This window comes from Crotalus tigris, unplaced genomic scaffold (assembly GCF_016545835.1).
Source record: "Crotalus tigris isolate CLP2741 ecotype Arizona unplaced genomic scaffold, ASM1654583v1 scf7180000024339.11422700, whole genome shotgun sequence".
Taxonomy (NCBI): Eukaryota; Metazoa; Chordata; class Lepidosauria; order Squamata; family Viperidae; genus Crotalus; species Crotalus tigris.
The window spans coordinates 3,825,052-3,852,505 of NW_024100509.1; the positions used below are offsets into that span (position 1 = coordinate 3,825,052).

The following is a 27,454-nucleotide window of genomic DNA, read 5'->3' on the forward strand; positions in this document are numbered from 1 at the left end:
GGAAAAAACAGTTCTCTTGCCTTTAAAAAAAAAACACTTTTGAGACATACTTGGACATATCCATAAAATCACCCAGAATTAAATCAATTTGAAGAAGACTTTGTTTTTCTCTTCAGATTATGCTTATAATAACAAACAATAATTAAAATATTAGAAGTTCACAATTAATTTAAAATCAAAAGTAAAATTAATCAACATGAAAAAGTCTTGCAAAAATACACAACTTTATAGTTTTTTCTAAAGACACTACTGGACACACAAAACTCCTAAGAAGGTACATGCCATAGGGAAGGAATAACATAGGAGAAGGTTCTCTCCCAAGACTCAGATAAATGAGAGGCTTCATTGTTTCTCTTAGAACCTATTCCTTAAATAGGTCCATCATTTCTTCAGCTTTGCTCACAGTTACTCATGAGTTTTGGCCCAACTGCAGTTGTTTAAATTAGTAACATGGTTGTTAAGTGAATCTGGCTTTTTCATTAACTTTGCTTGTCAGAAGGCACAAAAGATAATCACATGACCCCGGGACACTACAACCATCATAAATATGAACTAGTTGTCAAGCATCTGAATGTAACTCACATGACCATGGGGATGCTGCAGCAGTCATAAGTGTGAAAAATGGTCATAAGTCAATTTTCATTTCTAGTCTGTCTTTTACGGCTATGTTTTTGGTAAGTTGAGCTAGTTTCTTTTTGCGTGAAGACTGATGCAAAGAATAAGTTAAGCCATTTTGCTTTCTCTCTATTGTCTGTTACTTCCTTACTTTTTCCTTGACTTTTTTCTTGTTATTTATATGTTAAAAAAAGTGTTTATTATCTTTGGCTTTTGTTGCAAGTTTTTGTTCATTCTGAGCCTCTAGAGTGTGACCTCTAGAGTCACTTATAAGTTTCTTATATGATTATATAATTGATTTCTAGAGTCTCTTATGAGTTACTACCACATATTAATTCTGTATGTTGCACATCAAACATTATTAAAGTCACAAAGTGCAATTATATATATATTGTATTTAATTTAACTCAATTCAATTTAAATGTTAAATTTTATTCTAAACATTAACCCCTTACATGCCATCCCAGCAAAATTAAATATTCAGGTTAAAAATGGCTGCCTTCCCCCAAGATAAATTATGAGGTTTGCCCTCCTGAATCTAGCAGTCATTGGAAGCCCAAGTGTCTTCCACAGTGGATGCCATCTTCTGCCATCTTCTAAGAATCATGCACCAGCCAAGGCTTCCAATAAAATAACTGCAGTTTGGCTATGATTAGTTAGATTGGTAAACTCCATATTGGAGCATAGTAATATATTGTTGATGCACTGTCTTTGAGGAGTTTTCAAAATGTTTAATAATCCAGCTGAATAGAATTTTCAGTGGCTGAAAATATATATCATTATATTTCAGGGCAAGAATTTGATCTTATTTCATTTCCACAGTTAAAGGACTGCTGCCAGTGATATGGAAACGAGTGGCTATATCAATTTAAATTTAATAAAAAATACACTTATTTTGATAAACAAATAAATAAAAATATTATCATTCAATTAATTACTAATCACTGAATAAACCTGAAATTTAATATGAAAACAAGGAAAGAGGGTATATCTGTCTGCTTTCTCTCCATCATTCAACATTTTGTAAGCTTCTTCCCTTCCCTTCAAATCATCCCTTTTTCTGAACTAAAAGCTTTAACTGTTTTCTCCATATTCTTTTTCATGCTCTCTTTTTGAAAAACAGTACAGAGTTTAGAATTACCAGCCCCCAAAAGGCACCTGTTGTGAGCCTGCTACTGCTCTCAGACAAACTCTGGGCAGTTCCATTGAGAGAAAGCTGCCGGCAAGTGCATGAAAGACTTCCCCATTGTGGCATTCCATATATGCCACAGCACCCGCTTGGTTTCTTCTAATCATCTTCCCATGAGGTGATTTTTATACTGCTGTTTTATGTATTTTAGTTTTTACTGTTTTAATGTTTGTTGTAATCTTTTTAACCATTTTAATGTGAACTATCCTAAAAAATACTTCAGATGGAAAATTGCATACATGTATGTATATATGCTTGAATAAGGAGGGAAAACATTACTTCAACACATGTATAGAAAGATCAATTCAAGCATCATTCACTAGTTACAGAAACAATATCGTGAGCTAATAAGCAGATATCAGCTTCCTAAAATCAAACTTTGTTACAGTAGGGGATTTGCTAGCCCAGGCGACCTCAAGAGGAAGCCTGCAAGATGGAGTATCTGAGAACAGTCTCTGGTTCAGAAGAAATTTTACCTTGGGCTTCTTATATATACACTCATATTCACTTAGCAGTTAGTAAGATGCCTCTGAATTGGCTTGGCCTATTATGAAAATAAAACTAGAATCTAAAACAATCTGTTTAAGAAAACCAATTTAATACCAACCAGAATGCTCCTTGAACTCCCTGCTGATGGCCCAAAAGTGAAGGTGATACATTGTTCTGTTTCCTGAAATTCAGGAATAAAGACGAACAGTGGGCTGGAGAAGTAAAGAAGATGCCAATTGTTGGGATGAAAGCAGAACAATGTTAGCCAAATCTAGAAGGAAAAGGATATTTTTTAATGACAACAAATATCAGAATAGTTGATCATAATAGATCATAATTGCTTTTGTACAATAAGGTGAAAAGTAGACATTAGAAAGAGAAAGAAGATAAACACTGACACTTAGGAAGGAGAAAAACAATATCTTCAAATTATACATCTAACAATGGTTACTAAGTACTGTGACTGCAAAAGAAGCAACCTGTCAACATATTCTGAAACAAATAAATATTGACTGCTTTGTTTAGGTGATTATCACCAAACAGATTTTTGGGTATATGTGATATGAATGGATTATTCACTAGAAAAAAATATTGTGCTTGACAAGAATGAGGGAGGTAGATGGAAGGATAAGGTGGATGGACTAAAACTGCATCATACTATTGGTTCATGTTCAGCTTGTGATCCATCAAGACACACACATTGTTTTCACTCCTGCTGCTGTCTAATACGATATCCCCTATCCTATACTTATACCTTTGATTTTTATATCAACCAACTGAATGTAGTTTGGTGTTCTGCAATTGCCAAGAAAATTCTCAGCAGCATCCCCGAATGCCTTCCAGGTGATCTCCTCTGGCCTCACTAACAGATCTTTGAACCCTTTGTCATTGAAGATGTATCTGATCAGTGGACCAACAAAAATGTCTTCTTTACTTATGGCATCAGTTATTCTTCGAAACGTCGGTCTCAAGTAACAAAAACATTCACCTTCCTTGTTTATCACTTTCATATTTTTTTTCATTTTTATGTGAAGTGGAAGCACAAATATCTTTGTTGGGTCAATAAATGGTTCATGCATCATGTTTTCTGTCCTGGAACCAAATTCTTTCAGAGTGGTCATTTCTTTTTAATGTAATGCGACTCTCTTGCACATCTGTCCCATTCGCATTTGTAACAACCGTACTTCGTATATCTGAGCTAGATGCCAAGCAGCAGATCCACTACTTTTAGCTCTTCACAGATATCCCAGTTGTACTTGCTATAACTGGATTTGATTCAACTACAGTTCCATGTTTCCATATGTTTCTTTCACAGCCAAGAGGTACTGAAGAGTGTATACTGCAAAAAAGGAAGATTTCTATAAAATGGTAAATGATGGATTAAATTACAGGTTATTTTCATGATTAGGAGCCAGAAATCCGTAAGATACACCCAAAAGCATTCAGGAAACAAAATCTTTGTTGTCCCAGTGCCTTTCTTCAATCCTCATGCTCTATATCAATCCTCCATGATTTAGCAAAGATACAGAAAGGGGCTTTGAGCTAACGTCCACAAGTTTCTTCAGGACACTCAGATACAAATGGCCTGATCTGGAGATTTAATGTCTTACTTGGGGTGCCATTCCATCTTTGTGCTTATATGACATGGGAGAACGCTAAAGCACAGTAGAATTTTTTTGCTTTCTCCCGTCATCTGTCCTTAACTTTTCTGCTATACTTCTTTGGTAATTAAACACATTTCCAATACATATCCGCCTAATTATTTATTCAGCTCTCAATGCATCCATATGGTCCGTAGATAGATTTGTTGATATCCTCTGCTCAGCAAAACATTCTTTTAAATTTATTTTAATTTCAGCTGTAAAATTTCAGAATACTTTGTATCTTAGGCAGTCCATGTTGATATTGTTAAGACAAACCTAAGTATTCTGTGCGTGAAGTAAATATATTGGCAAATGTGGAAGGTGCCAAGTTTTGCCACAAGAGATAATAAATCAAACTCAGAGTTAATTTTCTGCCTATGCAAGAAACTATTAGAGTATCAGAAACATCAACAAAACATCAACAATGTTTTCCTTTATGTACCACTCAACTTCCTTCTCAACTATTCACATGGCAGCAATCCCAAACCTACTGCCTGGATAGGTTTGACTAAAATGCTAGGCATCCCCAGAAATGTTCCATTGCTATTGGAAATGCTGGAAATTGTCCAATACAGCTAGGAGCTAAAAAGTGAGAGAACTCACTGCAATATGGCCATTGTGGGGGGAAGGGGAGGGAGAATTTTAAAATAATAGTTTTAATTTTGCAGGTGAATTCCCATTTCCTATATTCAGTAGTGCCAACAAAGAGTCAAGCTTGAGAATTTGGGACCATTTTTCTGGAAATTGCATAGGTAGAAACTTTATTCCACAGCATGGTCAAAAGTGCCCTCTATTGGCACATAATAGTACCATAGGAATTCTCCAATATCTAATTGTTTCAAGATATTTAACACTCATAAAATACTTCTGGCCGTTGTAATCTTTGACATCTTAAGTGTATTCAGGTAAACATCAGATAGTAGCACAATTGGTATGTCATTATAATGTTCTTCAAAGAAATGCCTAGAAGAAACAAAAAGGAATACTTGGAATTTATTTTATTCTTTGGTTTTTTTAGCAGCATTTTCTCTTCTTTCTTCCCCAGTTAATCTTCTCATACAGGGGCAATAATGTATTAGAAAATATTAAAAGGGTGTTTTTTTAAAAAAAGTAATATTTTATTTGGCAATTTTAAATTGTGCTGTAACAGCCATATTTTTTCAGTTTTATGTAAGCAATTTCTTAAACTGGAATTTGTTAATATTGCAGAAAAATATCATGTATAATATTAAGAAAAATAACAGCAGAGCTAAATTTTTGGCCTAAAACTGTCATATTACTAGATTTCTAATGAAGCATGCAGATGAAAAATTTGTCAATGCTGAATTGATCAAACAATCATACAGTTCTATTTTTTTATATAAGAATAGTTAAGTTTTTAGGACAAAAGACAACAATTTATTTTAAATCCAAAAGTCAACACAAGTCTATATTTCATACCAGTAGTTCAGCCTTTTATTCAGAAACAGTTATAAAACTTAGCTGTTATATCTTGGTCCTTTCCTCATTACTGAAGATTTTATAAAGGCACAAATAATGGGAAAGGCTGAGAAATAATATGTTGCTTTCAGTCTTAGGAACAGAGCCTCAGCTTTGTTGTATTGTTGTGCAGTTTTGCAAGTTAAAATACTATATATTGCATTGTTTACTTAATTACAAATGGCCCTATATATTGAAAAATTGATAAGATATGTAAATTTTCTCAATGCATAAGGACTGCATGTGTAGCCCTCAGTGAAAATTGGGATTCTCTGTCTTCAGCTGTCAATTAAAAACCATTAGACATTGTTTCCAAAATGATGAATATTAGGACTAAGAGAATTAGAGAACAAAGAAAATATTAAATTGATAATAGTCATCACCACAGGCAAACTGCTTACATGTTAGTGCATCCAACAAGGCAATCATTCCTATTAAGCCAGCTGCTTTCCCAAAAATTTAGTGTTATTTTTAAAAAACATTTTGAGAATTTAATCCACTACTGAATATAACATTAACTCTTGTGACATAATCTTTAAGCTCTTCTTGTACCAGAGCCAAATTCCTTGTGTGTTTAATCACACTTGGCCAATAAAGTAACCTATTCTTGTTCTATTTCAACTTCCATTCCTAATTCCATTCCATTCTTTCCAAAGACCTCTGCCAGGACTGCTAACAGGGCTTCGGACACTACTGGACCCAAATCCTTTATCTTCACGAACCACCAGGGGTCACTGGACCACTACTGTCCTTGAAATCAGAGACACGCTGACATCTTGTGGGTATTACTAATAATACTAATAAAAACAACAATGATGATGAGTTGGAAGGGACCTTGGAGATTTCTAGTTCAACCCTCTGCTCAGGCAGGAAACCCTATACCATTTCAGACAAATGGTTGTCCAGTCTCTGCTCTTTCCTCAGCTGAAACCAGTAAAAAAACAGTGCAAAATTCAATATTTTTATAGCATTCAAAGCACCTCACGTACTGCTCCTTATCAAGGATTTGACAGAAAATCTGTCATTTAGTTAATGGCAATAACCTTTCAGTTCATAGCGCGGAAATTTTCCTTCCTGCACTGGGTTTTTGTTGTTAGGAAATGGATGCAGGTATATATAGTATTTTATTACCATTCAAAAAAAAAAAAAAATCCCAGATCCCTAACTGCCATCTTAGTCATACATCAAAGACGTTTTGGAGTTCGATGACAAACAAGTCAGCACTGTTATTGGTATTTCGCCCCAATTCTAAGCGCCTTCCGGAAACTACGGAAAACATTTTTTTTTCCGGAGGAAGTTTGTGGGCTAATGCCAGATTCTCCCTGGGTTAGTTAGATATTTTTTAAATTTTTATTTGCTCTTTTATCATTTAGTGAACAGCCGAGAGTCTGCTTGTGAATGCAGCAGGCTAAAAATGTGATAAATAAAATAAACAAGCACGTTGTAAAGAACGCAGCCAGACAGCTAAAAGAACTGGGAGAGGGGGTGATTCCTGCATGCGTGAGCTGCCTACCCCACTCCCGTTCCTTCTTTTGCCGCGGGACCCAAAAGATTGGACATTAGGCGCACAAGAAGGAGGGCCTTTCAATAAAAGGACCTTAACATCCCCACCGGAAACGCGGACGGGAGGAAAGCGCTGTACGCAGGTCCCGGGTGCATCCGCGGGTCCGCGCATGCTTGCAGGGCTGGTGCGGTGGCCCAGCGGCAGCGCCCACCCTCGCTGGACGCCCGGTGACTGGAGCTCCTGGAGTGACGTCACGGCCGTGCGCACTTTGCGGTTGTGCTGTGGAAACCGGGTGGAAGGAAGGAGCGAGCAGAGAGAGATCGCGGGCAGGGTGGACGGCGGAGACGAGCCTGGGTGAGACAGGTAGGCGCGGCTGACCCTGCTGCTGCTGCTGCTGCTGCGTGGGACGACGCAAGGGCTGGGACGGAGCTTCGGCATCGCCGGTGGAGAAGACCCTTGGGAAGCTCAGGGTTTGGGGGTACGTGCCCGTCGAACCTAGTCGGCTTTTTAGACGCCGGGGAGCGGGAAACCAGGTTCGGTCCCTTATCCTGAGCGTGAAGGCCACTCGGCAGCTCCAGCCCTGCGGCTGCCCCGGCTGCTGCTGTGCTGGTGGTCTCTCGGGGGTGGTGGGGGCTGCCTTTCTGGCTCTTCGCCCCACTCGGGTCGAAGCTTAGAGAGGCAGGCGAGGTTGTGCTTTGCTAATAGTCACATCGCGGGCTGAGGAAATCGTGGGGGAGAAGAAAGGCCAACACGTTTGGTGTGCGCGCACGTACTTCGTATGTGTAACCTCTGAAAAGGGATGCCCCAGCCCTCCTGGCCTTAGCAGGATGATGTGGCTGTTAACTCTAAAATGTCAAAGTACGGTTCTGCCCTTCCAGCATTTCTAGGAAGAGCGATATATAGCAAGGCTGCGCTGGCTCCTTGTGAAGTTACCAAACCCTCTTTCTTTGGGGGCCAGGAGGAAGAGGCTTCTGGGCAAAGGTTGAATCTAACTAGCAGAAGGATGTACAATAACAGTTCGTTGGTGGCTGTGGCGGGGCAACTGCTGCTTCTTTCTTTGAGAAGGATGGTAGGAGGCAGCTAAATAACTAGAGCTGTACTATATGTACTGTAAGGCGCAGTCTGGCTAGGGCCCAATCAAGCTGCCTTGGCTTAAATTATTTTACAGGGTGGCCTTGAAGATAAAAAATCAAGGGGAGGATGGGTGGTAAAAAAAAGTGCAAAAAGTTCTTTAAGAGGGATAAAACTATTTTCAGACATCCATATTAGTATCTAGCAATTGGAACAAGTGTGGAATATAATTTTATTATTGTTTTATTGTTTATTGAAAATGTCAATGTATGGGTAAAATTTACCATAGTGCCCATGCCAATGCTGATCTCATTTGATTGGCAAGCTTGTATTAGCCCACAGCCTTTCCTAATAACAGCCTTGGAGAAGATTGGCCTGCAGAATGCACCTTGGTACTAGTGATTTTATTTCTTTATATAATCTTTTCCATCTCCATTCCTCATCTTGTGACTCTTTATTTTTCTCCCCCTTGAATAAGAAGTAAACTTACATTGTTTGCTTTTTCTTTTCTGATGTATTCCAGTACTTGGGACCGAACTCTTTGGCAAGACCACTTCCCAAACTCCTTTTGAATGTCTTTCCCGGCCAGGGTTCTTTTCCTGATTTTCTTTAAGATTGAGATGAATATCTGTCTACCTTTCCACTATATTGTTTCAAAAACAAATTATCCAAATTGATTTTTGGTCAAAGATAAGATGCTCATTCGTTAATTATAGTCTGTGTGTTTATTAATTGCTGTTAATGTGAGGGTCATATGCTGGATCCAGTTGTTCCTTAATTTAGTTGCAGCTTTACAGGAAACTGTTCTACGGTTTTACTCGGTGGAAATGTTGCAATTTCATTTGAATCCATTATGGTATGTCACAACCATTGAGTTTTTTTATCTTCCTCATTCCTGTGTTACCTGTATTCATTTCAGTGCCTCACATTTATTACCAAAGTATGTTTTCAATTTGATAAATGATCAGATTAAAATAACTGAATAACATGTAAAGTTAAATTTAATTACTATAAAGTAAGACTGAATAAAAGTCATCACTTGAACAGCAGATAAAATAGTATAAAATAGAAGAATATATAAAAGACAGCGAAGAAAAAGTAAAGTCATTGTTCATAAAAGTAAAAAAAAAAAAGACTTAAGAGGCAGAGATATTTGACTTTCCCTCTTTGGTCCTGATGATTTTCTGGAATGGGATAGTCATTTATGAAAGCAATATTGTGTGGCTTTGTGATTCCTGACTGTGTTTGAGGGTCACTGTGGACAACTTCTTATAGGGAACATTAGAGTGCTTAGTGAAGGAGTAGTAGTGTAAAGATTTAAGGCAGGAAAGTTTGGTTTTGAAGAATGTAAAGATACAAACATTGCCACCCTATATTTATGATAAATATTGGGGGCAGCTAAAAGATCTGTTATGACATACGAATGTGTATGAGCAAAAGAAGTTGAACATTGTATCAGCCTATTGAGCCCAAACTTATTACAATATTTATGTCTCTTTGATGGGATAATATTGGAGCCTAAAAAGACAGACTTTGTTTACTATAAACTTGCTATAAACCACTGGTCTTACAAAACTGGTTCATCAAGTGCATGGCTGAGCTACATCACAGTTCAAATAATAGCTCACTGGTTAGGAAATGAGGGGGTGGGACAATTTCAATACTGGAATCATCTGTTTCTCCTAGTACAACCTTCATCATTAGGTTTCTGTTGTCAGGATTAAATGATTCCATGTGAGCTACCTGGCACTCCTTAGAACAGACGTGTCAAACTCGCAATGTCACGTGATATCGCACGGCGTATTGGAGCTTTTTCCCCTTTGCTGGCAATGGGGTGGGCGCAGGTTTCCTCATGATACGTCCGGCCCACGTGCCAGCAGCTTGACATCCATGCCTTAGAAGAATAGCAGGACAGAAATAATTAAAAAATAATTATGAAGCAGAGTAGCCTTTGGCTTTCATATGCAACAGAAAATGCTGAGGAGTCCATGGAGGAAGAACCATAACTTCTGCAAAGACGTTTTCTGACTCAAACACATAGTAAGTAGGTACATGGAGAAAAGACTTCTGGTGAGGACTCATGGTGAACTAGGTGTCTCTGAAGGAGCAAAAACCGCATTGTGGCAAGATTGGTGACCAGACCTCTATGGATAAAGGAGAGATTGTGAGATTGCCCTCTTGCATTATCGACAGCTGCAGGAACTGAGTTTTCCACAATGGATTCATGAGGTAGCTGGAAATCAAGGGATTCTATCAAGTTTACAGCTGCAGACTTCTGCTGAATGACATTTTTAAATCACTTTTGGAAATTGCCAGTTATTTTTCAACTAGTGAGATCCTTTCAATTGACAAGTTTTCTAAATTGCACTGGATTAGTTTCCATTAATCCTTAACAAAAGTTTTAAAGAGAAGTTTAAGGATATTGCTAACTTAAAGATAAATTTTAAATATTTTTTTCAGAATAAGTAATAAAAGGTGATTAGAATGTTAATTAGATCATTGGTTTTGGAAAATTATAAAGGGACTAGGGGTCCAGATGGATTTGAAATAAGATTTTGAAATTAATTGTGAGGATTCTTTCTATGGGAAAATGCAATTGTTTTGAATTCTTGAAAGAAAACATGGTAGGATGAGATTCTGAACAGTGGATGCTAAAGGTTGCTACAAGTCCAAAGATTACATTAAAGCAGAAGAAGACTTAAATTTGACTACTAACACAGAATGGAGCAAAATACATTACGCTGAACATTTCTGAGGATATATGTAAGATCAAGATTATTTTAAAAAAGGGAAGGAATATAAAGTGGATTTAATTGAACAAGGTTAAAATATAGGTAGTCCTCAATTTATGACCACAGTGAAACCAGAATTTCTGTTCCTAAGTAAGACACTTGTTAAGTGAGTTGTGCCCCATTTTACAATCTTTTTGCCACAGTTGTTAAGTGAATCTTATGGTTCTTAAGTGAATCTGGCTTCCCCCATTAACTTTGCTTCTCGAAAGCCAACTGGGAAGGTTACAAATAGTGATCACAGGACTCCAGGACAGAGCAATTGTTACAAATACATGCCAGTTGTCAAGTGTCCAAATTTTGTTCACATGACTATGGGGATGCTGCAATGGTCATAAGTGTCCTAAGTGACCTTTTTCAGTGCAGTTGTGTCAGGAAAACTAAGTCTCAGAATGAAGATTTGTAACAAATGTCAAAGATAATTTAAAAAGTTTCTTTCAACATGTAAAAAACAAGAAAAAAAGTCAAGGAAATGACCAGTCCATTAATGGGAGAAGTTGGGAAGGAAGTGACAGGCACCAGGGGGACAGCAGAGCTGCTTAATTCATTCTTTGCATTTGTCTTCGTGAAAAAGGAAAAAATAGCCCAGCCTACCAAAAGCAGAACCATAAAAGACAGATTAGGAATACAAGTTAAAATAGATAAGAAAATGGAAAGAAAACTCCTATCCACCCTAGATGAGTTCAAATCACTTTTGAATTGTTTTATTTTCCTTGTGACAATCCATGAACTAAGATTCATGAAAAACATGTTTTTGGAGTTTCAAATACTCAAATCTTGTATTCACTTGTATATTTATCCTCCAAACACCAAAGGTTTGAATTTCAACGTACTGTACAGTTAGGGCCCATAAGTAAATAATTATCACCAGAAACAAATCTGTTTTCTAGCTGTTCCAGGTTTTCTCCTGTATTATACTTACTGGAAGATGAAATGAAATAAACATTAAATATGAATCACTTTGAAGGCTTAAGTGTGTAGAGAACTGACATAATCTGCTGAGCAATGTCAGGAAGATTATTTACTTACAAAACCAGTAAAGATAAAACTAAAAGAATTGTAAAGTTGCAAGGGTCATAGTAAAATCTGTTCTTGCCTATTTCAAATTGCCAATACTTCTGTTTCTACATAAGAGTAGAAAGCAAAATACAATTGCTTAGCTATGCATGACAAGGCTGCTGATTGCTTTGATGTAACATGTTTTTATTTGTTTTAGGTATTTAGAATACAGGGTATCCAACTTTCCAATGCATGATTTTAATTTTGATTTATATTGCATCCAGTATTCATTGTAATAAATTCTGAAAATAAGATTAAATATTTTTATTTTTTAATAAATGAGTTTTTAATATATTGTATAGGAATATGCACCTTATTTATATCTTTATAATTTTAGTAATTATTTTTATTTTAGGGTTGTCAGCCTGATATCATGGTGTTGATGCTTCAGCTAGCATCATCTGTGAACAATATGCACAGTTCTTTGTGGATAAAATTACTGAGACAATTCTTGGCTTGATAACATTTTGGGTAGTACAGTACTTGACATGTAGGGCAATGACATCTATCTGGATCAATTTCATGCATAGCTCAGTAGGTGTTATTAAAATGTAGTCTGACTTGTTAGGTCACCATTGGTCAAACAACTGCTCTAATGATGAAAACAGCACTATAAATCTATCAAGTTGACAGAATTATAGAATTAGATTTAAATCTTCGTTTGGGACTCCCATGCTCATTTCTCTGATTCATTTGTTATGTAATGGGTAAACAATGCTTGAAATAGGTGAAATTTTGTTTTTTTTTTTCTAATAAAAAGATATTTCATCTTTTTATTGTTTAATATATCATGAATCAGTCTTCTTCATTGGCCTGCCAGAGTTGTGCTTCTAAAATATAGCGATTTCTCTATCGTTGCTGTTGTATGGATGAACTACTTTTTCCTTCAGAAGCACTTAATGAAATTTTTCTGTGCTACCGTAGTAAACTTCTTGGGTATGGCAGTTGCTTCTAGGATTTTGAGTCAATTGGAAAAGCTGTGAAAAAACAAAGCTGCTCTAGCAACATCAACAGTACATGGAAAATTGCCTCATATTAATGAATATCTAACCAAGGTGTTTTTTTTTTTAATAAGCAGAGGAATCAAATGCTGTACCTTGGGAATGACTCAGGTTTCTTCCTCTTGAGATAATAGTGCAAAGTGTGTAAACAAAAGCTTACATTTACCATTATTGCTTACCAGCAGCAATAAGACATTTAGGGTTTACTAGGTTAAATGCAGTTACTTTCAAGTTTCCCTTCAAGGGAAGGATGAATGTATTTTTGCCCCAACAACCACACTTTGTTGCCTGGGGATATTTGCTTGCAAATATTGTTTTATGATATCAAGTGTCACTAAGGGGCAAAATGGTTGCCTTAAGCATTTTTATAATTAATTCTCCCCCAGTGGTAAAAATTGACCCCGTGTTTTGGAGGAGAATATTGAAAAGTTTAAAAAGATACAATGGATACTTTAGAACTCACCCATCCTGTACTGTCTATTTTGCCTCTTAACCACCCCCTTTCAGTTCCTCTCAGTAAATCAGGTCTGAACATTTTAACCCACCCATTCCGAGGTTCTCAAGGGCTGAAAATGAAGTGCCAGAGAACTGCCAATTGCTTCTTCCCCTTGCTCTCAGTAGTCCAGTGCACCTGCTGGGGCTCTGCTTGATGCTAAGTGTGATCATTTCTTTGTAAAAGGAAAAAAGTACTTTGAGATTTAGAAATAATATTTCTGTTGATGATAGTATATGGCTCCCTAGCTGTAGATAAAATATAGAATTAAGCAAGTACTTATGAGATATTTAAAAGTATGTTCCTTGTTTAAAGAAAACAATTGAAAATAAAATCTGTTTCTGTATTTTTAGGGAACACATAAGTATCCTACATGAATTACGAAAATCCTCCACCGTATCCTGGCCCAGGCCCAACTGCCCCTTACCCACCGTATACTCAACAGCCATCAGGCCCTGGTCCATATCCTGCCTATCAGCCGGGGCCTGCAGGGCCATATCCAGCTGGTCAACCAGGCTACAATGGTTACCCACCATACGGATGGCAGAATGCTCCACCTCCAGGGCCAGTCTATGCAGATGGACCTAAAAATACAGGTAATATAAATTGTACAGATTGCATGATTTATTACAGATCTAATAGTTAAAGCATGTTAATGAGAACATGTTCAAAGGCTGCTTCTTATTATTGCTAAAATTTTATCCAACTTGGTAATTCTTTGAAAAGAAGAAAGGATTTCTGTCTGTTACTATGTCTGCTACCTTTACTTTGTCTGTTACCTTTACTCTTATTTCTTCTCTATTCTCTAACTGATAGTGATTAGGCTTGATCCAGAACTGGCCAACCTTTTCTTGACTCAGAAGTCAAGCAGGATTGGACCTTATCAGTATCTGAACAGGAGTCTACCAGGGAATTATATAGAGAGTAGGTGATATTAATTAGGCAGCTTCAAGCAAAAATAATTGCAATTTGCTATATGATAAGAAGCAATGACATAGTTTGATCTGCATATACTTTTATTATTATTAGGAGTACTTCAGTCCTTAACCAGATAATAAAGTTCTTATATAAACTGGTTATTTTTTCAAATATAATGTAACTAAGGAATTTTTTACTGCATGCATTTGCTACAAATTGGAATTGGAAGTGAATTAGTGTGAAACTACTATGATGATAAACTGAGGAGAAAAGTACAGAATGCAGTTTCTTATTATGAGAAAATATTGTCTGACTTTTTCTTGCATGGTATGTAGACCTGTTTTGTATGCTGCCCATAAAACATCAGTTTCATTTTCCTAGAGAGCTGCTTCATATATATGTTGATATCTCAAGTAGAATCCTTGATCTCCATCCGTTGAGAAATTGGAAGTTATGACTTTGAGCTAAGACTTTGTATTAACTGTTGAGATTACATTGTCCTTTGCACGTGCAGACAGATGAACACCTGATGTTCTGGCAGTTCAAATGGCATTTTTAGCAGGAGAATGAATTCCATGAATAAAGCATATAGCCATGCTCTAATACTATACTTAAGTGTTTTTCCTATTTTATTTGTTGAAACTGCCTGACATTAAATCAATTGTTAAGGTAGTGATTGGATTATAGATTGTGCAATTCTTGCACAGGAATTAAAGAGAATTCTGTGCATCAGTAGATATGAAAATATTCATGAAGCCATAGAGGAGGGTTACCAAGATTAATTGGTGTACCAGTAGGCTGAAGTTTCTTAAAGGGTGGTGATCAGGAATAAACAAAGTAGACATCTTAATTATTGCAAATTTGATTATTGTAAGTCTTATCTGACTGTTTACTTGTGGATTTTGTTTTACAGAATTAACTTGTAGATAGCTTCATGCTGTCTGCCTCTTTTTCTCTCATCTTCCCACTTTAGCTCCTTTTTCTGAATGTGTCTAGGAAGTTTTTTGTTTCCCTAAAATGTCTGATACCTAAGGAATACTTCCCTCCATGTTGCATACATTTTTGGGGGGGTCTTGTCTGGCCTAAGGGACTACCTCTGAAAAAGTTCTGCATTCATTCTTAATGCAGCTTGACAAAAACACATTCAAGCTAATCCTATGCTTAGATAATAATTTAAAATGAATAATAAATTCTCCAGCACTGGAGACATAGAATCCACCAATGGGTTAACTCTGATAAAGGTCTTTGCCTTCTCCTTTCATCAGACACTATAAGATATACCGTTTTGCCTCCTTCAGTAGGAGGGTCCTGCAACACAGTTTTGACCTCTTCTGTTTCCCACCCATTGGGACAGTGAGGCTTTGGTACTCCCATTGGTGGATTCTACATCTCCAGTGCTGGAGAAGGGGCGTTGGCTTACCTGAACGCCTTTTCTCAGCACGGAGACGTATAATCCACTCCCACCCTTAAAGTCATCATATCAGGGAACCGGGAGCCATCACGTCAAATTGTAGTCAGCTGCTTGCCTTTGTCAAGAATGGGGGAGTGGCTACCCCGGGTGTGACAAGTTGGCTGACCCGGTCTAATGGGCAGGAAGGCAGAGTTAACCCATTGGTGGATTATACGTCTCCGTGCTGAGAAAAGGCGTTCAGGTAAGCCAACGCCCCTTCTCATTAATGGCCATTTTCTGTTTATTGTTTTACAGCTTATTTTGTTTTAAAAACATTGTTTTGCTACCAATATTAAGTTAGGTGATCCTTTCTTTTATAGACCACACTTCAGAGCAGTTATTAACAATCCTTGTTTCTTCTATGCTTAATCAGTAACTAATAATCTGTATAGGTGGAAACCAAACATACTCATGATAGAAGCAAAAGTAAGGTACCTCATTTTAAAATAAAACCACGCAAATTGTTTGTATCGAGTAAAATGGTACTTGTCATAAACGTCAAAGCCTACAGATAAAAAAAGTAAGATTAACTCTGACCTACAGCCGATTAGATAGCAAGTTTCCAAGGAGGCTGGTAGTTCAGTTTCAGTCAAAGGGTTTTATATGTGTGCCTGTGCATTTAAGATTTCAAAATCAATGCAGATATGGCAGAACCGGGTGGGGCAGAGGAGACTTTGGCCTTAGTTTTTATTTACAAGAAAAAAGGGACCAGAAAAGTCTGATACAAAATGTCCATTTTAGTCTAGTTCAATTACAGAAAGTTGGTGGTGCTATCTCTGGAATCAGCTGAAGGGCTTCTGAATTTCTAGGCTCAGTTTTAAGTGATGTTCCCACAACTGTCAAAAATCAGGATAAGAGAATTCTGACTAGCTAATTTTTCAGAAAAGAGCCCTTCCCATTTTTCACAGTATCTCTCCTTGTTCTCGCTGTTATCGTAAGAAAAGAACTGATATATTACTTTAATAGCCAAGCTGTAAGGTGAAATTCAGTTTTGATTTTTTCCTTAGCTATTGCTCCTTGTTCAGATTTAAAATCATGAACATCCTTTCTGCTTAAGTGAGAGTTTAGTGATGGCTGTTTGGAATATAGTCAAGATACTGAGTGACGACATAAAGTGGGTCTGGTTTGCATTTGATAGTTCATAAACAAGTGGCTAAAAGGAAATCAGGTCGTCCTTGACTTATAACCGTAATTGAGCCAAAAAAATGTATTATTAAGTAAGACATTTGCTAAGTGAGTTTTGCCCCATTTTACAACCTTTCTTGCCTCAGTTGTTAAGTGAATCACTGCAGTTGATAAGTTAATAACCTGACCGTTAAGTGAGTCTGACCTCCTCATTGACTTTGTTGTTCAGAAGGTCACAAAAGCTGATCAAATGACCTTGGGACACAGCGATGGTATGAACCACTTGCTCAGCATCTGATTTTGGATCACATGATCATGGGGATGCAAAGGTTATAAGTGTGAGAAATGGTCTGAACAAATCTCTTAAAAAACTTTTTGTGTGTGTGTGTGTCTGTGTATTGTGGTAACCAAAACTGGACGCAATATTCCAAGTGTGGTCTTACCAGTGCAGTGTAAAATAGTACTAGTATTTCACATGACCTCCCTGTTGATGCCACCTATGATTGCAGTGGCTTTTTTAGCAGCTGCAATACACTGCTAGCTCATACTTAACTGGTTATGCACCAGTACACTTAGATCCCTCTCACAGTTACTGCTGTTGATCTGATTCTGTTCTATATCTGTGCATTTACTTTTTCTTGCCTAACTGTAAGACTTTAGTTTTCTCATCACCGAATTGCATTTTGTTGGGCTCAGTGTTCAGGTTGGTTAATTCCTTGATCTTAAGCCTATTTTCTAAGGCTATTTCCCACAGCTTGGTGTCATTTGAAAATTTGATGAGTTCCCATATATCCTTTCACTTAAATAGTTTACAAAGATGTTGAAGGGTACTCAGGCTAAGACAGAATCTTCAAGTAGTCTTCAAGTAGTCCACTGCAAGTTTTTCTCCATGTTGAGAATCTTTGAAAGATATGGTTCAGTGGTTCTGAGATCACGTCTTCCAGTTCCTTCAGAACCATCTGGTCCTGGTGATATGAAGTCCGACCTACATATCCCTATACTTCTTTCTCACTTTAACCAGCCCTTATCATTGTAAAGAACACTGCTTCTAAAAATAGATCTATTGAGTAATGATTATTTCAGAAATGTATGTGAATGTTTCTTTTACTATTAAAAGCAACAAATGTTCTGGAGCAAAATAGGAGAAAAATATGGAAAAATAATAATACAAGTAGCCTTCGACTTATAACCATTCATTTAGTGATCATTCAGAATTACAACATCATTGAAAAAAGTGACTTATAAAACATGCAGCATCCCCAATTTTGCAACATCCCCATGATCATGTGATCAAAATTCAGATGCTTGGCAATTGATTCATATCATGTGATCAGCTGATAAGCAGAGTCAGTGGGGAAGCCAGATTCACTTAACAACTGGGTTATTAACTTAACAGCAGTGATTCACTTAACAATTATGACAAGAAAGATTGTAAAATTGGGCAAAATTCACTTAACATCTGTCTAATTTAGCAACAGACATTTGGGCTCAATTATAGTTGTAAGTTGAGGACAACTGTACAGAAATATGAGCAACATCATAACAGGAACTGCAGCCTGTTTTATAACTTTGGCTGAAATGTCACAAACATTACTGTATAATTACTGCATAACTCTCTATAAGTGTGGGAGAACCAGAATCTACACTACAGTCTCTATAGTAATAAGGGCAAAGGTGGAAGACTAGATTTGGTCCAGCATGTTTAAAGGAGAAAGACTTAAAGGATTTCTTTCTCTATGGCTCCCCATCTTGCTTTGCATGAAGTGACACAGACTTGACCCCCTCCTCCAAATTCCTGAAGTGTTTATTTGGTTGTTCTAAAGAAAGTTCAGTTAGTCTGATGAGATTCTTGTAGGTAGGTAAATAGCAGTAAAGAAACTTCTCTGATCAGGTCAGGGTGTCATTCTGGTTCCTTTGTTCTGACACTATTCAGCATTGGAAAGACAAAACGTGTGGCTCCTGTTCAGGGCTTTGAAGAATTGATTAACATAAAAGTAGTCCTCAATTTACAATGGTTTCTTTAACAGTAATTCAAAGTTACAACACCCTCAGAAAAAGTGTCTTACAACCCATCCTTGGAAGTTATGATCATTACACCACCCCCATGAAACTGAGTGCTTGATAATCAGCTCACACTGGAGTTGACCTCCAAAGAAAATTAATGGTTGCAGTGTCTTGTGGTCACATGACATCCCAGCCAATTGTGTGTGTGTTATGCATGTAAATACATGTCTTGTATGGTTTTTCCTTGTTCCTTGCAAAAAACAAGTTAAATAGTTAAATTTCTCCCTGTTGCTTGTCACCTTCTTGCCACTTTCCCCCACTAATGGACCAATCATTTCCTTCACTTTTTTCTTGTTTTTTACATGTTGAAAGAAGCTTTTTTTGTTATTTTTGACTTTGGTCGCAAGCCTTAGTTCATTTTGAGCCTTAGCTTTCGTCACTTCATCTTTGCAGGCTCAGGCTATTTGCTGATATTCTGACTTATTTATGTGTCCCTCTTTCCCCTTTCTATACTTGTCCTTTTTATTTTTCAATTTATCAGAGAGTTCTTTATGCAGCCATGCTGGTTTCTTTTGAGAGCTGTTATTTTTCCTCTTTGTTGGTATTGTGCTAGACTGGGCTTTTATTATCTCACTTTTCAAAATTTCCCAAGGTTCTTGAGTTGTTTTCCCCTGGAGGATTCTCATCCATGGAATCCTTCCCAAGCCCTCTCTAAGTTTATTGAAATTAGCTCTCTTGAAGTTCAAGACTTTAATTTGACTGTGTTCTTTTGCTTGTGATTCCATAATGTTGAATTCCAGTATTGCATGATCACTTCCTCCCAAGGTTCCTATGGCTTCAGCACCTTCTATCATTTCATCTCTGTTAGTGAGAATTAGGTCCAAAATGGCTAATCCCCTAGTTCCCTTCTCTACTTTTTGGGAGACAAAGTTGTCTGCTACGTTTGTCAGGAATCTGATCTTCCACTTGGTGCAGAGTTTGTCTCCCAATTAATGTCAGGGTAGTTAAAGTCCCCCGTTACTATTGTGATGTGCTTCCTACATACCTTAGTTAGCTGATTAGCAAAAAGTTCATCTATTTCCTCTGTTTGGTTGGGTGGCCTATAGTATACACCTATGGCAATGTCATCCCCCCCTTTATATTGACCCAAGTGCATTCAAGACAGTTTTCATCATTGTTATGCTCTATTTCTGTAGAGATGTAGTTATTTCTTATATAGAGAGCAACTCCACCTTCTCTTTTATTTGGTCTGTTTCTTTTAAATAATTTAAATCCCTCTAGCTATGTGTTTCATTTGTGGGTTTCATCCCACCATGTTTCCGTAATGGCAACAATATCATATCTGCCCTCATTAACCTGAATTTCTAGTTCACCCTGTTTGCTGTTCATACTCTGTGCATTGGTGTATAGACATTTGAGTCCTTTATGACTGACCCTGTGTTTACTTTCTACATAACCTGTGTGGTGCCTGAGTTCCTCTATTGTCTTACCACCTATTTGGTTAGTGCACTTTGTGTGGCACTTGCTATTGAAAGCTTGATTTTGCTTGACAGCAAGGTTGATATTCTTGTCCACACACACATCTATGTTACATGCACTAATAGCCCTATAATTTTTAGATTGCCGGGGACAGGGATTAACTCATTGTCCCCGCTGTTTAGTTTAAATATTCCTCCAGAAAATCTGTGGATTTAAAGCCGAATAACTCAGTCCCTTTCTTTGATGGATGCAAACCATCTCTTGTACATTTTTTCATTGGACCAGCTGCTGACATCGTGACTAATATATCCAAAGCCTTCCCCTTTACACCACTCCTTTAGCCACATATTGAATTGTGCTATATGTTGGCCTTTTCCATTTTGCTCCTTATACACTGGTAAAACATCTAAAAAAGTAAGCCTACAGCCTATTCTGCTAAGTTCCTGCCCCAGGCTCTGGAAATCATTCTGCACAGAGAGTGCATCTTTTTGGGACAGATCATTAGTGCCAAGATGTATATGTGTATGCAGGAATGCTTGTGTGTTTGGGTATGATAAAATTGTTAATTTAATAATAATTTAATTGATAATTTAATTTTTAAAAAGAATCTAAAGATTCAAAATGTATAATGTATTTGGAAAATTCTTAGTTGATCCATAATATTTGATAAATGTAAAATATTTATTAGAGCAGCTCTTAATACTAAACAAAATCCTTTTTGTAGGATTTAACTGCTGTATTTCTTGCTAACCACAAATATGGAGCACTTGGTAATAGAAATTGCTACAATTGTAGCAGATTATGAATTTCCACTGACTATACATTACTTGATAAAATTATCCCTTGGATAGGAGATACTGCTCTTGTATTAAAAATGCATCTTTAAATTTTATGTTACCTAATGTGGTAAATATCTGGCTCCTCTTGGAGAGTCATCTATAACTGGGCCGTGGCCTCTTGGCCACCGGGCTGCGTGAAGGGATGGCCAGTGCATGCGCGTGTGTGCATGCACTCACCCCACACACTCATGCTAGTACCGCCCGAGCATCCCATCGCTGCTAGCGCTGTCACGCCAGCACTAGTGCCGCCCTGAGCATCCCGCCGGTGCTAATGCCACCCTATTTGCAGCCCCATTTGCATGTACGCATGCGCTCATGTGTGGCCTGCTTGCACATGATTGTGCGCTTATGCGTGGCCCATTTGTGTGTGCATGCGCGTGCGTAATAGTGCCTGTCTCTCTTTCCGGGCTGCCAAACCAAAAAGGTTGGTGACCTCTGATCTACAATCTCTTTATTTTCCATAAAATCTGTAGTCATATTGGACTAAAAATTGGCTAATACACACTTTTGGAAAACTGTAAAAAAAATAGGAAAGTTACAGGCAAAGTTTTTAAAAGTTAAAAAAAACAACAGCAAACGAAAGCCATATGTGTATCTGTAGGTATATCAAAAACTTAAAAATAAAATAATTATCTAAGACTTCCAGGTGGAACATAGCTCTTCTCCTTTCAAAGTGGAAGAATTAAAAACAGATTTTAGAATCTCATACTTCTTTAATTCAGGTGCTCCTGCAACAATAAAATTCTAGCCCAGCACTTCGGTCATAAAACTTTTTCAAAGCAGTATCCAGGAACAAATAAGCACAAATGCTAGACAAAGGAAGGAATTGATCCCTTTTTGTTTAGCTGTCAGATAAACTTTACTGAGCTGCTTCCAGTATTGAGCCCTCTGTAAAGAAAGACATGGAAAAGTCAAGATCATCTTGGCTTTCCATTCATGGGGTCCCAACTACCATGACAAATGCAGAATATGGTCTCACATAATAGATTTTAAGTACCTACAACAAGGGATTATACTTTTGAGCTGAATGGGTCTCCTGAATATATACTTACACCCCTACTGCACTGTTAAAATTTGATATTCTTTTTTTGCTAAAAGCTGCTCTGATAAACGGAATATTTAAAAATGTAAATTATTTCTGCAATAAATGACCTATTTCTCTAACAGTTTTATCTGGAATACATTCAATCAAGCAGAATAGGAAAAAGCTTGTAAAAGAATCTCAGCTGGGATTTCTTGTTTTTGTATGTTCAGCCAAGGCTGTCTGTCAGCAGGCAGCTTTTCCCTCTCTGTAACAAAAATAGAATTTCATCCACTGACTGCTGGAGGCAGCCCATGCTAGTGTTACTACACACAGATGATAGAGGGATCCACTCACTGATGGAGCTAAAACACTTCACTCATTATCCTTCTTCTATACAGAGCAACAGCTACTATTAAATTGCAAGAGAATTAAGATCATGGTATTTTCAAACAGAAACGTGATCTGAATCATAAATGAACAGAAGCTGATTTAACTATCTAGGCTTACGGATGATTTTCCATTCGTCTGAAAATTGAAAAGTGCATGGTTTATATCTGTGCTTTTTTTCTTAAAAAAAAAAAAAAAAAGGTGCCGGAACTCACACACGTCATACAACCCACCTTGCCTACCCTATAAGGTTCCATCTAAAAAAGGTGCCGGAACTCCGTTCTGGGCATTCTATGAGAAAAAAAGCCCTGGTTTATATAGTCCAGAATACATCGCAACTATTTTCTATGGAAAGGGAGATCAATAATTTCCATTTGCTATAAATGTGTCTTAAGGCCCTAGCATAACTTCTCTATGGAGTGGAATTAGATTTAGGAAAGTCATCTCTATCAGACTGGTTCTGCATTGCTGCATTCAGAATGCAACATGCCCCTTGGACCTTCCTACCTGTCCCAAATGACATATTGCATTCCATATACAATATTTTGCTTAGAGATGGGTCTCTTAAGGTTTGAAACTCAACTATAGGTGATATGTAACTTTCAGTTAAAGCCAAATTTCTTATCACAGATAAGAATTATCTTCTAATACGAGTAGATGCCTTTTTGTGAATCATGAAAACTGAAGGTAGAATGAAAAATGCTGCAGACTGAGCTGTCTCCCAAAATGTTGGTGGGGACGGGCTGTGCACATTGCGCAAGCAAGAGAGATGCTCAAGCAGAGATTTAACGGATACTGGAGACTCAGAAAGCTCAAGGCGCAATCTTTGCAAGTACAGTAGCTGGGTTCCAGATTTCCCAACTCCCTTGTGACTAGGGCAACACACAGTATATATGTTTCAAAAAATAAAATATACGCAGATATATGGGGAAATTGTAAAAAGGTCTCCCAGACCAATTATCCCCACAACAGTTCTGCCACTTAGATCTGAGTCAAGGCTTGAGAGAAGAGCCAGGTTCTAAGGACTTTTTAAACAAAGTCAGGATGGGAACCATGTGAATCTTTTGGGAGATTGTCATTCCAGAGGGAAGGTGCTATCACAAAGGAGGTCTTCTTTCTGGAACTCATCAGATGGCATTATTTAATCAATGGGACATGCAGCATATTAACTCTACCAGGCTGTGTAGGATGGGCACCAACTACAAATACCTAAGCAGCACAATATCTAAAACAATTTACACTTGATCTTTATACATTTTAACATTCTCCCTGCAGACATTCTCAACATTAGGTATAAGAATGCTTCATGTGATGCAAGACCCTGCTTGTGTGGGAAATAAATGGTAGAAATACCCCAATCCAGCTTTTTTAATTGTGCCTTATTCTATAGAGGCATCCATTGCAGCCTGATAACCACAAATTCCAGGTTTTCCAGGTGTTTAAGGAAACTTTCTGATCTCATGACTAGTAGAAAAAATTCTCTTTGGCAACTTATGAGTATGGCACTGTTGCAAAAAGGAATAGAAAATAAGGGAAGATATAAGTCAGAGGTCTTCCATTTTATTATTCAATATTGTATTTTGTATTGATTTAATATTATCAGAAGTAGTGTAATGCATATTTTTACACTAGTCTCATTGCTTGATTGCTAATAGCCTCTGTTTATGAGTGCAAATTGACCAAACCTTACAAGATACTTTTCTAATTAAATTTTGCTACGTTTGACTAATTCTCTGATTACCATTTCCTAAAATTATGGTTCATCTGTACTGTTCATTGCTCTACCATTTTCTTTTCCTACTGGCTATGAGGCAGAGTCTTTTTGATTTCTGCAAAGCGAAATCATCTCTGTCAGATTGTGTTGGAGTGTGTGAAGTGCAGGTCTTGCTATGATTTTTGGCATGAAATGTTATTTTATTTTGCAAAAAGGTGTTCAGAAACTAGCTTGTTCAAGAGACTGCCTCTGGAAGGGGGTGGTGGATTGTTTTTATTTTGGAATGTATAAACCTGCTGACAGCGGTTCAGGTATTTGTGTAAACTGTGTGCTATTGCATCTATAAATATTTTGTGGAGTGATATAATCCACGGGTAATTTTGTTTGGGGAATATGTCCATTCTCCATAAAATAAATAAATCAAGAAGTACTGCATATTATGAAAGCTGCAGCACAAAGCTTTCATTACTTTGGCAACATTTGCCTAAAGCACTCTTGCTCACCTGGTCCCCTTGAGACATTTTGGATGAAGAGCTCTAAATAGGAAATAAAAGCTTGTATTTTATTCAGGATTCGATTATCTTGCTGCTGATCTCTCAACATTTCCAAATTGTTTTCAAAGAGCTGTGTATAAATGCTTCCGTTCCCTTCTTTTCCACAGCATGAGATAAATAACAACTTGAGAATGTGGATACTATCTTGTAGGCTGGGAAAAGAGTGGGTTGGAACTAATCTCCCTCTTCCCGCTGCTTTCTCCATAATGAACTCTCTTGCATACTTGAACAGTATTGGTTTCCCATGCAGCCCTCTGAAGTCTGCAGGGTGGCTTATGGTCAGTTTCATTTGTCATGAAGCAAAACCAGAAATCCAGCGATGGGTCGTCCAGTTAGTTTTGACTTTTAATATTTTGAGTGTAATAAATTTTCCTATCTTTAAATCTTTTCAAATTATTGTAACTTTACCATTTACTAAACAAATCAGATATGTTTCCCTTTTCCTGGATGCCGTTTAAGGTAAATTGCCTAAATACTGAGTTACAAATAATGTAAAAGGCAAAAACATTTTGAAAAAGGTTATGAGAAGAAAAACTGGAATTTCCATATTAGTTCCATATTAGTTTATATTGGGCGGCATATAAACACTGAAAATAAACACACTGAAAAATAGTCCTCTGCCTTCAGCCAGGAGAAGAGGTCATCTGAAATGTCAGTCAATCCACTGACCATTAGCTTAGTAAAGCTTATAGTTCTATTAAGAATGTCCTCCTTTTGTTAGTCATTATTTTTTAGTCACTGTTGCCTAAATTGTCCTTAATACCATGCCTACATGTTTTCATCTTCTGAATACCATTTCCCCTTTCTCTCCTACTCTATAAGGACCAAAATGCTGCAGCATTTTTCTCCAATCTGGAATGCTTCCTTGTTTCCAAATAGGGTTGTCTCTAATTGTGGAACTAGTTGGAGGTCAAACTTTAAAGCTATTTTTATTTCCTTGAAGGCCAAAAGAGACTACAGATACAGAGTGTCATCTTACACTGGGTGCATTCTGGTAGGAAAATCCTTTAAAGAAATACCTTCTCCAATATTGCACAATTGAAATATTTCCTTTGACAAAATACAACCATAGTGGCGACTGTGTTGTTCAAAATGTTGCAGGAAGTAATTAAGATTGACCTGTTTAGTGCTTTTTTATCCAACAGTTGGATTATTGGTTCCGATATCTCAGATTCTCTTTTGAATCGTGTTATTTACAAGTTTCATTTGCAGACCCATTTATAAAGTGCTTGGATGCAGTCTTCCATTTTCTATTAATAACTTTTGAGTTTTCCTAGCTTAGCTGAAAAATTTCTAGTGATCTCTTTGATCTAGTGATTTCTTTAAAGTGTCTTTTATTTTCATTATTTTCTCATTATTTTCCTCTATTAAATTTCTGAATTAAATATCTTTCCTTGTCCTTAAATAATGTACTGTAAAAATTTGTGTTCCTATTGTGCATTGCTTCTGTTCAAAGCTTCCATCCTGTTTTTGTTGCTATCATAGTAATTGCCTAAAAGGCATTTGGATTTTTTTCCTCTTTGAAAAATAGGTTACAGTACTTCAAATAAATAATTGTAGTTTACATTTTGCGAACAAAATTTAGCTTTAAAGAGCCATTTAAAATGGCAGAGACAAGATCTATACAATGGCAGACACATATCTGAGGCCATGGAAATGATGCGTCTACAGTTCTTTGGATATGTATCCTCACTTCCATGACTTTTTAGTCATAAGCACTTGTGCCAAGCTTACAATGAATGTAAGTGTACTAGTCCAGGGGTCCCCAACCCCCGGTCTATGGACCAGTACTGGTCCACGGCATGCCAGCAACGGTCCGCACAAACATGCAAAGCCCCATCTGTGGGATGCAGGCAGCACACAAAACCACACACCCTCTGGTCTGCGGAAAAACCTCTCTCCATGTAACCGGTCCCTGGTGCCCAGAAGGTTGGGGACCTCTGTACTAGTCAGCTATCTTGAGCCAGAAGGTGCTGCTCAGAATGCAGTGTAGCATCAGTTGAGCACATGAAGCCTAAGCTATCATTCAGTTGCCTGCATTTGCATAAAAGATTGGAATTAAGACATGGTTCCTCAAGCTTTGATGATGTGTTTTTTCTTTTCTCAGTGTACGTTGTGGAAGAACGGCGAAGAGATAACTCTGGTGAAAGTACCTGCCTGACAGCATGTTGGACTGCATTGTGCTGCTGCTGCCTTTGGGACATGCTGACCTGAGATCCCCGAGAAGCAAAGCCTTTTAATACCTCTCTCTTGGAGTGCTATGCAGTCTCTTCCTCCTCCTTCTGCTCCTCTTGTCTCTTCTTTTCAGCAGCTTTTTAGTACTGTAATAAATGAGATGCTTTGTCCGAGCATAACATGCTTGCCAGAGTTGGATGCATGAAGCTGAATACATCCTTTTTGATTTGAGTGGAGAATCCCCCTCCCCTCTTCTTCTTCATGATTGTTCCTTACAAAATGTACTATATTTTGTTCATCAAAATGCTTTTAATATAAATTATGTATTCATAATTTACACATACTTAGAAATGGAGTAATATGCAATAATTTAAGGCATTTCTGGTTTTCTTTACTTGCTTATTTTCTGTTTTAATAAATTTTGTCCAATAAAATGTGATCCAGAAATCAGTA

At 37.3% G+C, this 27,454-nt stretch overlaps 2 protein-coding genes across 4 annotated transcripts; one reads left to right on the forward strand and one right to left on the reverse strand.

Moving 5' to 3' along the window:
• Positions 1-550: 550 nt before the first annotated feature.
• Positions 551-7,391, reverse strand: LOC120300187. The gene is made up of 2 exons (XM_039325857.1): positions 6,929-7,391; positions 551-2,564 (listed from the first exon to the last, which is right to left on the reverse strand). Exons 1-2 carry the CDS (start codon positions 7,355-7,357, stop codon positions 2,373-2,375), a joined length of 621 nt encoding a protein of 206 aa, XP_039181791.1. The 5' UTR covers positions 7,358-7,391; the 3' UTR covers positions 551-2,372.
• On the forward strand, positions 7,144-27,454 carry CYSTM1 (cysteine rich transmembrane module containing 1). 3 transcript variants are annotated; one of them, XM_039325861.1, is made up of 3 exons: positions 7,144-7,282; positions 13,686-13,928; positions 26,934-27,454. In XM_039325861.1, exons 2-3 carry the CDS (start codon positions 13,706-13,708, stop codon positions 27,038-27,040), a joined length of 330 nt encoding a protein of 109 aa, XP_039181795.1. In that variant the 5' UTR covers positions 7,144-7,282; positions 13,686-13,705; the 3' UTR covers positions 27,041-27,454. The 3 variants fall into 3 exon arrangements, with proteins under 3 accessions (XP_039181795.1, XP_039181794.1, XP_039181796.1); XM_039325860.1 differs by having other exon boundaries at positions 7,231-7,397; XM_039325862.1 differs by lacking the exon at positions 7,144-7,282 and adding an exon at positions 9,880-10,030.